Source organism: Pipistrellus kuhlii, unplaced genomic scaffold, assembly GCF_014108245.1.
Source record: "Pipistrellus kuhlii isolate mPipKuh1 unplaced genomic scaffold, mPipKuh1.p scaffold_m20_p_26, whole genome shotgun sequence".
Classification (NCBI taxonomy): Eukaryota; Metazoa; Chordata; class Mammalia; order Chiroptera; family Vespertilionidae; genus Pipistrellus; species Pipistrellus kuhlii.
The window spans coordinates 8,540,411-8,554,709 of NW_023425525.1; the positions used below are offsets into that span (position 1 = coordinate 8,540,411).

The 14,299-nt window shown below is 59.8% G+C and overlaps 1 protein-coding gene across 1 annotated transcript; it reads left to right on the top strand.

The window, feature by feature from the left end:
• Positions 1 to 1,729: 1,729 nt before the first annotated feature.
• On the top strand, positions 1,730 to 12,139 carry GHRHR (growth hormone releasing hormone receptor). The gene is made up of 13 exons (XM_036453752.2): positions 1,730 to 1,826; positions 2,153 to 2,255; positions 2,377 to 2,484; positions 3,108 to 3,205; positions 4,446 to 4,543; positions 5,233 to 5,365; positions 6,659 to 6,812; positions 7,021 to 7,081; positions 7,606 to 7,675; positions 8,348 to 8,439; positions 9,005 to 9,134; positions 9,816 to 9,857; positions 11,752 to 12,139. Exons 1-13 carry the CDS (start codon positions 1,770 to 1,772, stop codon positions 11,875 to 11,877), a joined length of 1,272 nt encoding a protein of 423 aa, XP_036309645.1. The 5' UTR covers positions 1,730 to 1,769; the 3' UTR covers positions 11,878 to 12,139.
• Positions 12,140 to 14,299: the final 2,160 nt, after the last annotated feature.

A 14,299-nucleotide genomic window follows, 5' to 3' on the forward strand; every position in this document is an offset into this window, starting at 1 on the left:
ACTGTGAGGAGATTCAGAGATAAGATGGGAATTCAGTGACCCGGCCTGTTCAGCAGGGTCATGGGCTTGGGGCTCCTTTGAAAGCAGGAACGGCTCTCAACCTGAATCCCACTGTCTCTGGGAACCAGATAACTCCTGCTACCGTGCGAGGCCCATCCTGTCCATGGTAGGATGCTCACCTGCATCCCTCCTTCCTGTCCTTTCCAGTCAGGAGCACCTTCCCGCTTCTCCCTCCCACTTACCCTTGACCTTGACCCTGGGCTGTGATCAAGAAAACGGTCAAATATCAAGGAATAGTCCCTGGGGGATAAATTGTTCCCTGTTAAGTACCACTGATTCAGATAATTATAATGCTTATTAAGTATCAATATCAATTACTAATCATCATTAATGCTAACGACACAGACACTAACGATCAATAGGTATTACTGGTAACATTTGTCCTTGGGCTCTTGCCTCTTTGTAGCTGAAGGACAGAGGTTTTAGCTTTCCCTGAGTCACCTTCTCAGGGCTCTGCCCTCCCCGCCTGTGAGTCCCCCGCCACCCCAACCCCGTCTGTGGCAGAGGCCCTCTCTGCAGGGACCTGGACCCGTGCCTGGCGCCCCCCTGAGCCTTGTTCACGGGGAAGCACATGTGAATGTTCGTGTGAAGGTGGGGGCTCGGGGGCTCTGGGGGGCTCGTGTTTTCTTTTTAATATACTTCCCTCAACACCTTGTTGCCGACGAAGACAGATGGAAAAGAAACATAAAACCCCTTTGATGCAAACCATCCCTCAGACCAGACGTGGCGGGCGAGGGACCTCCATCATTCATGATTCGCTACAGCTGTAAACACGTCTGGGGTCACGGGCGTCCAGCTGGCCAGCTCCGGGAACACCACTGTCAGCACCTCCCACGCCGGGACCACGGGACCCGGGGAAAATGCGTTCAGATTCCAAATGCCACGCGCACCAGGGCCATTCGGAGCCCTGCCTTCAGCATGGCCACGGGGCTTCCCCGCTTTGAGGTCTGAACAGATCAGAGCCATCAGGTGCCAGGTGTGAAGAATGGCTGAGGGCTGTGGACGTCCTCCGTTTCTGTTGCTAACAGTCTTGCCCCGTTCCGCATGGCCAGTACCTGAAGGCTGTGCAAGCCCCGTGCCCTGTTGCCCCGAGGGGCCCTGGACTCCCCTCTGCATTGGCTCTCCATCCTCAAGCCCAGGGCCTGGCTGCCCATGGGCTTCCCCTCGCCACACAGGCTGGCACCCTTGTGAAATGACGTCCTGCCAGCTTATGCAGGGGCGTGATCACTACCTCCCCCACCACCACCACTCTCCATCCAGACCCAATGACTCCTTGCCCTGACCCTCCTGGGTCCTGCAGCCCTGAGCCCACCCTCCAGGCCTGGCTGAGGCTAGGAGCTCCCTGACTTCTCTGAGCCTCCCTCATGGGGGATGGGGAGGGGTGAGGACTCTCCCCAGAATGGTCCAGCAGGGTCGCAAAGAATATCCACTTTCTGGGGCAAGATGAAGCCTGTTGTCACCTCCCGGGCCCTTGCTGTCAGGACAGACGCCGAGGGGACCTACAGGCGGAGTGGCAGGGCTCAGCCCCTCCCAGCTGGGGACACGGAGTCCCATGCCAGCCGGCGGAGCTGGGCACGGCGTCCTGCAGTCCCGCTGAATATTCAGCTGGCTGTCCCCTCTGCGGCTGCTCCTGTGCAGTCGGCCACCGGGAGGGGAGGGGCCAGGGCCAGGCTCAGAGGCTGGTGGAGGGGACCCTACGAGCTCCCAGCATGGACAGCAAGGCCTGGGGGGCTGGCACCCTCTGCTTGCTGAGCCCATTTCCAGTCGTGAGTAGCCAGCCAGCCCCTCCTGCCTCTGGCTGCGCTCCAGAGCCTCGGGGGCACAGGGGTGTGAGCTGGAGCCCAGGAGGTCCCCACTGCCCTTCCCAGGGCGGGAGTCTCTCCCCACCAAGCAGGCGGCACCATGGCTTGGAGAACTCCTGACCCCCATGCTCCCTCCTTCCCTTCTTTTCCCTTCCCTTCCTTTCCCTTCCCTTCCCTTCCCTTCCCTTCCCTTCCCTTCCCTTCCCTTCCCTTCCCTTCCCTTCCCTTCCCTTCCCTTCCCAGAAGGGCACCCCATGAGCTCGGCCCACCCCACTGACTCCTTCCTGCAGGTGCTGGGCCATGTGCACCCCGAGTGTGACCTCATTGCCCAGCTGAGAGAGGATGAGAGTGCGTGTCTGCAGGCAGCAGAGGGGGAGTCCAACGCCACCTGGGGTACGGGGTACGGGCTGGAGGGGGGTGGGGGTGGCTTCTTTGATTTCTCTGTCGCCCCCAGCCTCACGCTCAGGGTGTTGCGGGCTGTCCCTGGGCTGATCCACGCTGCCCACCCCTCTAGGCTGCCCCGTGACCTGGGACGGGCTGCTGTGCTGGCCCAAGGCGGGCTCTGGCGAGTGGGTGACCCTGCCCTGCCCGGCCTTCTTCTCTCACTTCAGCTCAGAGCCAGGTGAGGGGCTGCGGGGGGGGGGGGGGGGGGGGACTGGGGTCAGTGTTTTCCTCTGCTGATGCCAGAGGAATGTGGCAGACACTCCCTGGTGAGGGCTGGCAGACCTGCCTTTCAATAGCTTCCTCTTCCTGAGTGTGACCTTGGGCAAGTCAGGCTGCTTACCTCCCCCCCCTCCAGCTTCCTGGCCTGTGACCTCGCAGGGGTGAGGGCTCCTGAGCGGAGCACTGGAGGTGCTAGACCAGGGCCTGGCACCAATCGAATCATTCCCTGCATGTGAGCAGGGGGGCTGGCTGTGGGGTGCAGTGGGCAGAGCCTGCCTAATGGGGTGGGGGCCCTCACTACTCTGCCTCCACTCCCTGGCCTGGGTGTCCGGGGGGCCAGTCCCTCCTTCTCCCCCTGCCCTTAGGGCCCTGGGCACACAGCTCAGGACTCTGCCTCCCGAGGGAATGACACTCCATCTGACCCGTGGTGACTCCAGGCCAGAGAGGAAGGCCCGGGTGTGTCCCGGGCAGGACCTCTCACTGCCGCCTCCAGGGTCATTCGGTGGCCGAGGTGCCCCATCCCTCCCGGGAGAAGGTGTGACCAGGCCTCTGTTCCCCACCCCCTCGTCTGCCCACCCCCAGGCGCCGTGCAGCGCGATTGCACCATCACCGGCTGGTCCGAGCCCTTCCCGCCATACCCGGTGGCCTGCCCCGTGCCCCTCGAGCTGCCCACAGAGGAGGTAAGAAGCCTCTTGCAGGAAAGATGGCCATGGATGCCTGTGTGGGTGCCGGACCCTGTGCCTGGAGGGACTGCCTTTCCATTGCAGCCAGCGGGCTGGGATGGCAGTTACAGCAGGTGTCCAGAAGGAGGCAGTGTCTGCAAGCCAGGTAGTTTGCAGACACTGCCCAAGGGTGGCAGGCGGGCCACGTTGTAGGAGGGGGGAGACACGGAGGACAGGCAGGAGATGTGCTGGCCACCCCCTCCTTGGCCACCCTCCCTGTGCCCAGGCCCCCAGGGCAGGGGGCTCTGGTGATTCCGGTCACAGTCCTGGAACAGCTCCTGCCCCGTCTGGTCCTCAGCTGTGGGCAGCGCGCTGAGGGCTGTGGTGTGGGTAAGAGGGAAACCACGCCCTCTATGGCAGTTGACACGCCCACACCTCTGAATGGAGCAAGTCTTTTTGTTTTATAATATTTTTTTATTGAATTTTTTTTTTTTTTTTTTTTTTTTTTTTTTTTTTTTACAGAGAGGAAGGGAGAGGGATAGAGAGCTAGAAACATCGATGAGAGAGAAACATCCATCAGCTGTCTCCCGCACACCCCCCACTGGGGATGTGCTTGCAGCCAAGGTACATGCCCTTGACCGGAATCGAACCTGGGACCCTTCAGTCCACAGGCCGACGCTCTATCCACTGAGCCACACCGGTTTCGGCGGGGCAAGGCTTTTTGAGGTGCTTCCACGCCCGTCACCCCACAGGCCTGCCCTCAGCCCTGCAGGGGAAAGCATGCGTCTGACCATTTCTCTGGTGAAAAGGCTGAGTCAGAGGGGCCGTGATCGCCTGCCCCCCTCTTCCTCCCAAGGGGCCGAGCCCTGGCTCCATCCTCTGCCTGCACCCCTGTCTCTGTCCCCGGGGTCTACGCTGGACGTGGACAACACACTCAGTCGGGAGTGAGTTTTTCCCTGTGATTGAGGACATGGTGTTCCCGAGCCGACAAGCAAGCGGGATGTCCATAAACAAGCCAAGGCCCTCCTGGGCGTCCTCGATGCCCAGGAATGCGGAGTTTCTGCAGCCGCGGACCCAGCCCGAGAGCAGAGAGCATCCCTGCCCCGCCCGCTGTCACCCGCAGAGGGTCAGGCAGAGGACGCGCGCCGTTAGTCCACGGGGAGCTTGCTGGGGCCCCACGGACACCCCTGGCCCCAGACGGGAGCTCCCCTCCCCCACAGACACAGTGTCTGCCTCTCTCCGTCTCTGCTCTCCCCAGGAATCGTACTTCTCCACGGTGAAGGTCATCTACACCCTGGGCCACAGCGTCTCCACCGCGGCCCTCCTGCTGGCCATCGCCATCCTGGTGGCCCTCAGGTTCGCCCTCTGCGTCGTCACCTGCTCGGAGACCTGGGCTGCCTCCCCGTTGTCCACGGAGCCTGGCTCTGCGCCTGGTCACGTGGATGTCTAACTCTCCCTCCTTTCCCCACGCGCAGACCGCTCCCGGCATGCCCTCCCAGCGCTCAGCTTTGCTCACGGGGAGCGGGTTGTACTTGCTGTGAATGTAGAAGCCTGCCTCCTTTCTCCCCCGTGTGTTTACAGCAAAGCCCAGCTCCCTCCCTCTCTTAGCAATCTTCCCTGCCTCCTCCTGCACCCCTTCTTGATTGTTTCAACCCTTTGACCACGGACCTTTTTAAGTTCCACCTCCCCTCCTCCCGAATCAGGCTTTAGGGTCTGAGCCCCATGACCTGGCCTGTGCTGTTCTCCATAGTTCCCGGGGGCTCCCCTGGGCAGGATCCTGCCACTTGCGCCCCTGTCCCCAGACTATGAGCTCCCTGAAGGCAGGGACTGGGGGTGCCTGTCCCCTCACCTTCCCTGAGCCCCGGCCGGGGGTTAGTCAGCTGTCCTGCCCGGCTAACACTCAAGGTCAGCCCAGCCCAATGGCATGCAATCCAGCCAAGCCCACTGGGCTCCTCCCTCCCCTCCTCCGCCCTGCTCAGCCTCCTCCCGCCTGCCCTGCTGCCCTCTCCCATCGCCATCTGCTGCTCACCCCTCCGCCCCTGCAGGAGGCTCCGCTGCCCGCGGAACTACATCCACACCCAGCTGTTCGCCACCTTCATCCTCAAGGCGGGCGCCGTGTTCCTGAGGGACGCCGCCCTCTTCCATGGCGAGGACACGGACCACTGCAGTGTCTCCACCGTAACCACCGCAGTGGGGCGCCGGGCTGGTGGATGGGGCGCCGGGCGGGCGGCGGGCGGCTAGGAGCCTGCCCAGGCCCGCTGGCTAAGCTGGGCTGGGCCTTGCCCACTAGGGAACAGGAACCGCCCCACCTCCCCACCCCAAAGCCTCGTGCCCTTTCCCGGACCAGGGTGCCCGTCCATGCTATTTCCATGGTCCGCTCTCCACTCATACCCCACCCTAGACCATGCCACTCCGCCAGCCGTTTCATTTCACCCTGCCCCTGAGTATCCATCCATCCGTCCGTCCATGGTGAGGGCCTGGGCTGAGTGGGTGCCTCCCTCCGAGGGCACAGAATGGACCAGGTTATGGGGGCACCGACTGGAGGGAGCTGAGAGCTGGGGGAGAGCGAGGGAGGACCTCAGGGAGGGACGGCTTGGAGCTGGGTGGGCAGCAGTGACGGGGGAGGGGAGGGAGGACCTGTGACCTGGGAGGACCAGGGAGAGCATCGCACACACAGGAGAACCTGTATGTTCAAGAAGCAGGGAGGTCATCATGGGGGAGGGGAGGTGGGAGAGTGCGGGGAGACGGAAAGCAAAGGCAGTTGGGGGGAGCGTGCAGGCCCAGCCCTTAGAAGGCGCCGGAAGATGGTGCTGGAAATGGATGGATAAGCGAACGAGCGAACCAGTGATGACCGGCGTCAATGGGAGAAATGATAATGATGGTGTACGTGGAGCGCTTCTGTGCTGGGATTTACACTGAGTGCTTTGCATGTATCGTCACCTTTCCCGCACTCATTTCCATTTTGGTTCTTTTGTGGGTGACAATTGGCAATGCCTTTGGCTGCTCAGTGGTGGGACTGGGGCCAAGCCTGGCCACCTGAGCTCAGAGGTGGTGCTTGCCCTGGCAGCTGAGGGGTCCTGCAGGGTCGGAGGCCGGGATGGAGGTGTGGGCGCATGTGCCCATGTTTGAAGGACAGAGCCGTGCATGAATACATGGAGTTCCCAGCCGACAGCTCTGGGGACTGACGGGGCTCAAGAGAGTGAAGGTAGCGGCAGTCATATCTAGTTTCCACCCGGTCCCATGCGGCCACGAGAGAGCTGCTGGACGTTTTCCTTTGACAAACGCAAGGCCAAGGCCTGGGGAGGTGACCGGCTAGTAGGGGGTCAATGTGAGCCCAGGCGGTCGGGTCCCACGTCTGTGCCCTCAGCCACCACGTGCCAGCCCCGCATCCCCTTTGGGGCAGCCAGGGGGAGGGGCCCTGGGGTGGGGAGGGAGCTGTGGGCGGGCTCCCATGGGTGCTCCGGCCCGCAGGCTCTGTGCAAGGCCTCGGTGGCCGGCTCCCACTTCGCCACCATGACCAACTTCAGCTGGCTGTCGGCGGAAGCCGTCTACCTGACCTGCCTCCTGGCCTCCACATCGCCCAGCACCAAGAGGGCCTTCTGGCGGCTGGTGCTCGCCGGCTGGGGTGGGTGGGTCCCCAGAGCTGGTGGGTGAGGTGGAAGGTGGGGATTCCCAGCAGCCACTCAGGAGCGCTGGAGAGATTGCTGGGAAAAGGCCCCTGGGCTCTGCCCCGGTCCCGCCTCCATTGTACCCTGTGTGGTGTGGGCCCTGGTGGTGGGAGGCGGGGGCAGGTCTCCAGGCCGAGATGCAGACCCTCCCTCTGCGCCCCACAGGGCTGCCCCTGCTCTTCACTGGCACGTGGGTGGGCTGCAAGCTGGCCTTCGAGGACACTGCGTGAGTCTGGGGGACCTCCTTGTCACCCCTGTGCCAAGTCCCCGGGGGGCGTGGGCTGGACTCTCAGGCAGCGTGGGGGAGGAGGAGGGCCCCGCCCAGCCTCAGGATCTCCCAGGCTTGGCAATGTGGTAGCACCAAAGGGATGGGAGCCTGAGGGGGAAGGGGCCTCAGATTCTTAGGGTTTGGAGTTCAGGGAGATCTGAGGGTAGGGGTGGGTGTACGTGGGGGCCTCCTGGAACAGGAAGTGCTGGCAGCAGCAAGAAGTTAGCAAACAGACTGACTTTCCAGGAGTTTATCCTTCTAGGTGGAGACAGTGGGTGAGCCTGGCATGGATTGGGGCGCCCCTCTGAAAGGGGCCCAACTCTGAGAAACAAGATAGTCTGTGGTGGGGACGGAGGGCCGGGAGGCCCCAGAGCCAGAACCGGAAGCCAGGAGGCCAGCAGGCAGAGGGTGGGGAGGAGGGAGGCGCATGGGTTACCATGGCAAAGGCCACCAGCCTCAGCCCTGGCCTATCCTCTCCACAGGTGCTGGGACCTGAACGACAGCTCCCCTTACTGGTGGATCATCAAAGGGCCCATCGTCCTCTCTGTTGGGGTTGGTTTCTGGGGCCAATGTCCTCTTGCTTTAGCCAGCAACCCCTCCCCCGGTCCACCGAGGGGCCCTACATAGTGGGAAATAGGACTCCAGCTGTGAGGCCCTCTCTGGACCCAGTCCCACTGGGAAAACCAGGGGGTGATCTCGGTCAGCACTCAGGCCCCTTCTGGCTCAGACTCGGGACGGGGCTGGTGCCTGGTTGCATCTACATCTGCAGTGAGAGGTGGGGTGGGCAGGGGGGCACCGCTGCGGCTGACACCTCCCACCTGCTCCCAAGAGGAACTAGGGCAGCCAGGACTGGTTGGTGTGGCCTTGGCCAATGTGCCCATCCCCCCGACTCAGCAACTGTGCGAGGTGAAGGCCGGTGCTTTGGCCGGAGGAGCCCCTGGAGGAGCTGAACGCAGGATGGCAAGGCCTGACCTCCCACCTTGGCCCAGGGTGGAGACGGGGGGCCCTGAGCCCCCTCCCTCAGAAGTGGGCACGTGGACCTCCCGGGCTTCAGGCTCCACGTTCCAGAGCAATGACTTGTGCACCCGCCCTCCTGCACAGCTCTGTAATCTGGCCACTCATCTCCAGGACTCGGGGTTTCTGGTTCCCCAAAGAGACTCCACCCCGGGTCCCCGGGGCCACCCCTGACCTTCGCCTTCCACCTTCCCGCACCTCTGCTTCCAGATGAACTTTGGGCTTTTCCTCAATATTATTCGCATCCTGCTGAGGAAGCTGGAGCCAGCTCAGGGCAGCCTCCACGCCCCGTCTCAGTACTGGTAACGTGCACGCACGTAATGGGGGATCCCCGGGCATACCTGGGGCATGAGTCAGGGTGGTTCTGTTTTACCCGCAATGAGCCATTCGCGGACCTGGCCTGTGCTCCTCCCCATGGGCCCCGAGACAGACTAGCTCTGGCCCCTGCCTCCCAGGAGATCGTAGGGTGGGGAGGACAGAGGCTCCAAACAGCCAGTCTCCAGGCCAGATAGGCTGATGAGTGCTGGGATCAATGTCTCCAAGAGCCTGCAGAAGGAGATCCTTTCTAGAGGGGGTTGTGGGTGGTCAGGGAAGACTTCCTGGAGGAAGTGGTCTTCGAGCTGGACTTTGAAAGATGCTTGGACTTTGGCTGGAATAAATGGAGAGGAGCATTTGGCACAGGGAGTGGCAGGATCCAGGGGCCCAAAGCAAGGAGGTCCAGGGTGCATGCAGGGGGCATGGTGTTCCCCAAGGTGTAGTGTTGATATGCGGAGCTGGGGGGGAGGGGAAGAGAAGAGAGAGTGGGCGGGGGCAGGTGGAAGTTTGGAATTCTAGCCTCGGGAGCCTGAGGCTTGTCCTCTCCTGCAGGCGTCTCTCTAAGTCCACCCTTCTCCTCATCCCACTGTTTGGAATTCACTACATCATCTTCAACTTCCTGCCGGACAGCGCTGGCCTGGGCCTCCGCCTCCCGCTGGAGCTGGGGCTGGGCTCCTTTCAGGTGAGGCCCCACGGGCACTCTGCCTCCTTGGTGCGAGGAAGAGGCTGCTGCCAGGGCAGCGAAGCTGGCTGTTCTTCCTTCCAGCCACTCATCTATTTATTTAACTACCAGTATCTGCCCACTTTTCTATCTGTCCATCTCCCTATTCATTCAGCCACCCCTGTACCTATCTACCCACCATTTATCTACCATTTATCTACCATTTATCCATCCATCCATTTATCCATCCATCCATTTCATTCATCCATCCATATATCCATTATCCCTTTATCCATTCCATCCAATTTCCATCCATTCATCCATCCATCCATCATTTATCCATCATCCATCCATCCATCCATCCATCCATTTATCCATCCATCCATCCATCCATCCATCCATCCATCCAATCTATTCAGTACTCGCTCAGCACACATCAGATGCCAGGCTCTGCGCTCAATACTAGGGGATGCACAGATAAGAAAGTCTGAGAAATTAGACAACAGTACAGAATCGGCAGGCTTGCTAGAACGATTACATGAGGCTATGGCCTGGCACATAGTAAGTGACGCAACTGCCTTCCCTTTTCCTCAAAGACCCGGCTCACACCACTGCCTGGGAGGGGAAGGGAGTAGAAAGACCACAAACACCTTGAGGCCAGGCAGAGGTATTCTGACGGGTCCTTTCTCTTTGGCCCCACAGGGCTTCATTGTGGCCGTCCTGTATTGCTTCCTCAACCAAGAGGTAGGTGACTTTCCGGGCTGTTCTCATCGATACTTCCCTGCCACCGTCCTAAGACTCCTGCCTCCTGCTCAGACCCTGCCCATCCCGGCTCAGGCCAAACCTTGACTCCTGTGATCCTGGGTAGGAATCTGTCCTGAGCTGGATCCAGCTGAACCTGAATGCTTCCCATTAACATCGTTTACCCATCCCTCTTCCTGGCTGGGCCACCTTTACTCGCCATCCAGCAGGGGGCAGGGCAGGCCTTTTAGGATCAGAAGAGGGATCAGGGGTGGGCCCTGTGTTCCTAAAAACCGAATAAAAGGAGAGTGGGAGAGGGAATAAGCCAGATCCAGAGAGGAGGAAGAGAAAAGAGACGCAGGAACCAAGACAGTCAGAGGTAGACATACAGGGACCTAGGGAAAAAGAAAAGGATGCAGAAACAGGTGGGATGATGGAGAGCAGAGCCAGGGGCATGGGGAGAGAACAGCCGAGACAGAGGTGGATACGCACAGCACAGACGAAATAGATGGTGTCTCTGCCACGTAGACACACGGAGAGATGGCAGAGGAGCCAACGAAACACCCCAGCAGAAGACACCTGGCACAGTTTCCTTAGGACAGACCGGCTCTGTGGGGAGAGGTGGGAGGATTGAACTCAGGGCTCCAGATGGCCAGGCCCGGCCCTGTGGTCACAGGCAAAGCTGGGGGCTCCCTCTAGTGGCCATGCGTTTGTAGTGGGCTCTGCTTTCTGCTGGAGACCTGGGTGCATGTGCCTGACAACCCCCCCTTTACCCCTCCAACACCCCCCTCCATCCTCACAACCCCCTCCCCCCGCTGTGGGGCACTGCCCTCCCCTCACTGCAACCCCTGTGTCTGACTGGCCCCCTCTCCTCTGATCCTCTCTGCTCACACTCCAGACCCTGGCGATGGGCTGGGGCTACAGGGAGAGGAACGGCTCTGGCTGAGCCAGCGGGGCTTGTGGAAGGAGGATTCCACAGACACTTGTAAAGGGGATTCCACCGATTCCCAGGAAGCGGTGGTGAGAACCAGATGGTTACATACTTCTGGTGACGGGGAGCTTGCTCCCTCTGAATAGCCCTTTCTGGGGCCGGACAGCTCACCTTGATGTTGAACAGAAATCTGTGGCCCTTTGGCCCTCACCGCAGCCTCAGTTCCCTCTGCCCCAACAGCCCCATGAGAAGTGAGGATGCAGACCTTTCCCTACCCGCCTCCCTCCCCTCCCCTCCCCTCCCCTCCCAGGCCACTTAGCTTTCCGTGACTGTCAGTCTCTGCACAGCAGGTCCTCAGGCGGCGGGAGGGGCCACCTCTCCCTTGAGGCCATGTTCTCTGGGCAGGTTTCCCAGGGGCCACAGCTCAGCTCCGTGGGCAATGGCGGGCTGAACCCCAGCACGGGGGATGGTCTAGCCCCTTGAGTGTGGCTCTTCCACAAAATACCACGGCCTGGGCGAGTCTGTTTCGAAGAAGTGGCGTTAGAAGAAGTTTAAGTTAAAAAAAAAATTAGGCTCTCAAAAGAAATTTCTATCGTCATACTGTTGATATTTGGCTCTGTGGACTGATAAGTTTGCCGACCATGGGTCCAAGCTATTCAGGGAGGACAGAGTAGTTACCTGGCCAGAAACTCGAGAAAGCACCCATCAGTGTCTTTATCCGGGCCCGGACAAAGGCAGTGCTAAAAGTAGAGACAGGAGCTAAAGGGCATGGCCAGAAATACATCCAGGAAGGAGGAAGGAGTGCCCGTCAGGGGCAGTACTTAGCCGTGGCTGTGCCAACTGTGGCTTCTCCCGTCGGGAGCCTGCCTGTCTCTCCTGCGTGGCCTCTCCCGCACTCGCAGGCCCCTGGGGTGGAGTCGAGGAGCGGCGGTGGGAGCTTTCTCACGTTCCCCCTTGTCCCTGGAGGTGAGGACCGAGCTCTCACGACGATGGCACGGCCACAACCCCGAGCTCCTGCCAGCCCGGAGGACCCATGCCCAGTGGACAGTGGCTTTCCGCCCGAGGACCAAGGCGGTGACATCTGTGTGCTAGGCTGGCCCACGTCACGTGCTTGCAGGCTGCACCTGACCTTGGGCAGCTACTGCGGGTCCAGCACGTCCCGAAGGAGTGGGACCTCCTGGGAGCCCCAAGTTCACAGCCCCACCCCCGCTGCTGCCCAGCCCTGGCTCTTTCCCCCGGGTCCCTGTGTGTCTGACTCTGGTGCCCCGGGTTCCTCTGTCTCTGTTCTTCTCATGGGCCTCCTCCCAGCGCCCGAGCTGTCCGTCGAGGCCGGAGGAGCCAATAAACGTGTGATGCATAGACCCGTGTGCGTGAATGCCTGAGTCTGGAAGCGCGTGCACCGCTCCTCGGTCCACGCCACGCACCCCCGTGGCCTGTCTGCAGGGACCGCCTTGTTCAATCCCCTGGGACACGGACTCGCCCTGCTTTCCCGCTCCGCTCCCCTTCCCTCCTTCTGCGGGCAAACATCCCCACGTGTTTATGCGAACGTTTGTGTTTCTGAGTGCTCTTGCGAAACAGGGAGCGTTTTGTGTGTCTGTCCTTTTAGCTCACACACCCGCGGTCGGCTATGTGCCTGACGTCTGGCGTCAATGCCTCTCCCCGCCGCCCTGGGTTTTAAGAGACCTCTCCCCCCAGGGGTGCCGTGGGCACATCTGGTCCCGTGTTTTGGCAGCTGTCCGGTGCCACGCGGTGTCGCCCCCTCCCTCCAGGTGAACGCCCAGGGACCTGGGAGCAGCCGTGCCCCGGCCGTCAGTGAGGGCTCCTCTGAGAGTGACGGCAGTGACAGATGGCGCTGCAGGGCGCCTGCGGAGTCTGGGCTCCCACCAGCAGCGCGGAGCGCTTGGCGGGACCCAGCTTTCTAACGTTTGCAAGTCAGATGGGCGTGAAGTGAGATCTCCGTGGTTTGAATTTGCATTTCTCCGATGACTAGAGAGTGAGCATCTCTCCTTGTGCCCGTTAGCCTTTTGGGCTGTTCTTCTGGGGATGCCTGGGTTCCCGGGGAAGGTTTTCCTCGAGGGTGACGCTTCCTCCAGTCCAGGTCGCCTTCCTGTGCCCCCAGCCTGCTGTCACGCATTGTCACGGCCCATCCCTCCCCCACCCTAGTCCGTGGCAGGAGGGAGGAAAAGGAGTCCTGGGCGCTGTCTGTGGGGTTTTGTCAGCTGGTGGCGGTGGAGGGAGATTTCGGGACAGAGATCAGGCAGGAGCGGGCACTGCGGACCAGAGAGAAACCTCTCCCTGTCTTGGTCACCCAGAGCAGATGGGCCCTCAGACTCGGCCCTTCCCCGGCCGCCAGGGAGCCTTCCCGCCACCCTCCTCTGCAGGACACCCTCTGCTTTAGTCTCGGGGCTTCCAGAGAAAGGAGATGCGGCCACAGAAAGCCAGGGTCACACCAAGGTCAAGGTGCAGCCCCCGTCTGACGCCCTACCATGCATTCCTTCCCTCAGTCTCAGGTCATGGAAGTAATTCAGACTCAGTGCATAGTGTTGGGAGCTAGGAAAGGGATTAAAAAAGAAAATAAAAACCAGCCATAACCTCATTACCAAAGGAGTCACCATGGATATTTTTTGTGTTTTCTGAAAAAAGGTTTTCTATACATTTTCAAAACATCCTGAGGTCATATTATATTTATACATTTGTATCTTGTTTCTTATGCTTAAGATTAAGATACACATTTTTTTTTAAATCTTTATCTGAGGGTATTTTTTTTCTATTGATTTTTTAGAGTGGAGGCAAGAGAGAGGGGGGTGAGGAAGAGAGAGAGAGAGAGAAAGAGAGAGAGAGGAAAAATGTTGTCAATGTGAGAGAGACACATCAATTGGTTGCTTCCTGTACAGGCCCTCACCAGCACCAGGGATGGAGCCTGCAACTGAGGTACATGCCCTTGACCAGGAATCGAACCTTCGACTCTTCAATCCTTGGGCTGACACTCTGATCACTGAACCAAACTGGCCAAGGCAACAGACACAATTTAAAAATGGCCAATGAGCCCAGACAGTGTAGCTCAGTGGTTGAGCATTGTCCTATGAACCAGGAGGCCACGGTTCGATTCCTGGTCAGGGCACATGCCCATGCTGTGGGCTCAGTCCCCAGTGGGGGGAATTCAGGAGGCAGCCAATCAGTGATTCTCTCTCATTATTGAAGTTTCTATCTCTCTCTCCCTCTCCCTTCCTCTCTGAAATCAATAAAAATACATGCTTTTTAAAAATGGCCAATGAGCCCATGAAAAGATGCTCAGTATCTTTAGTCACTGGGAAAATGCAAAAGAAAACCACAATGACATACCATTTCACACCCACGAGGATGGATGGCTAAAATGAAGAAAAAAAAATTTGCAAAAACAAGTGTTCATGAGGATGTGGGGAATTGGAACGTGGATATTGCTGGCAGGAGGGTCACATGGTGCCGGTGCTTAGGTGAAAAGTCTGGCAGTTCTTCCAAGAGTCCAACAATGAGT

Excerpts from the sequence above, each read along its gene's own strand:
- GHRHR (XM_036453752.2), top strand. The coding sequence starts at position 1,770 with ATGGACAGCAAGGCCTGGGGGGCTGGCACCCTCTGCTTGCTGAGCCCA. Across the intron at positions 1,827-2,152 it reads TGCTGAGCCCATTTCCAGTC|GTGCTGGGCCATGTGCACCC; the intron begins GTGAGTAGCCAG and ends TCCTTCCTGCAG. Across the intron at positions 3,206-4,445 it reads TCGAGCTGCCCACAGAGGAG|GAATCGTACTTCTCCACGGT; the intron begins GTAAGAAGCCTC and ends TGCTCTCCCCAG.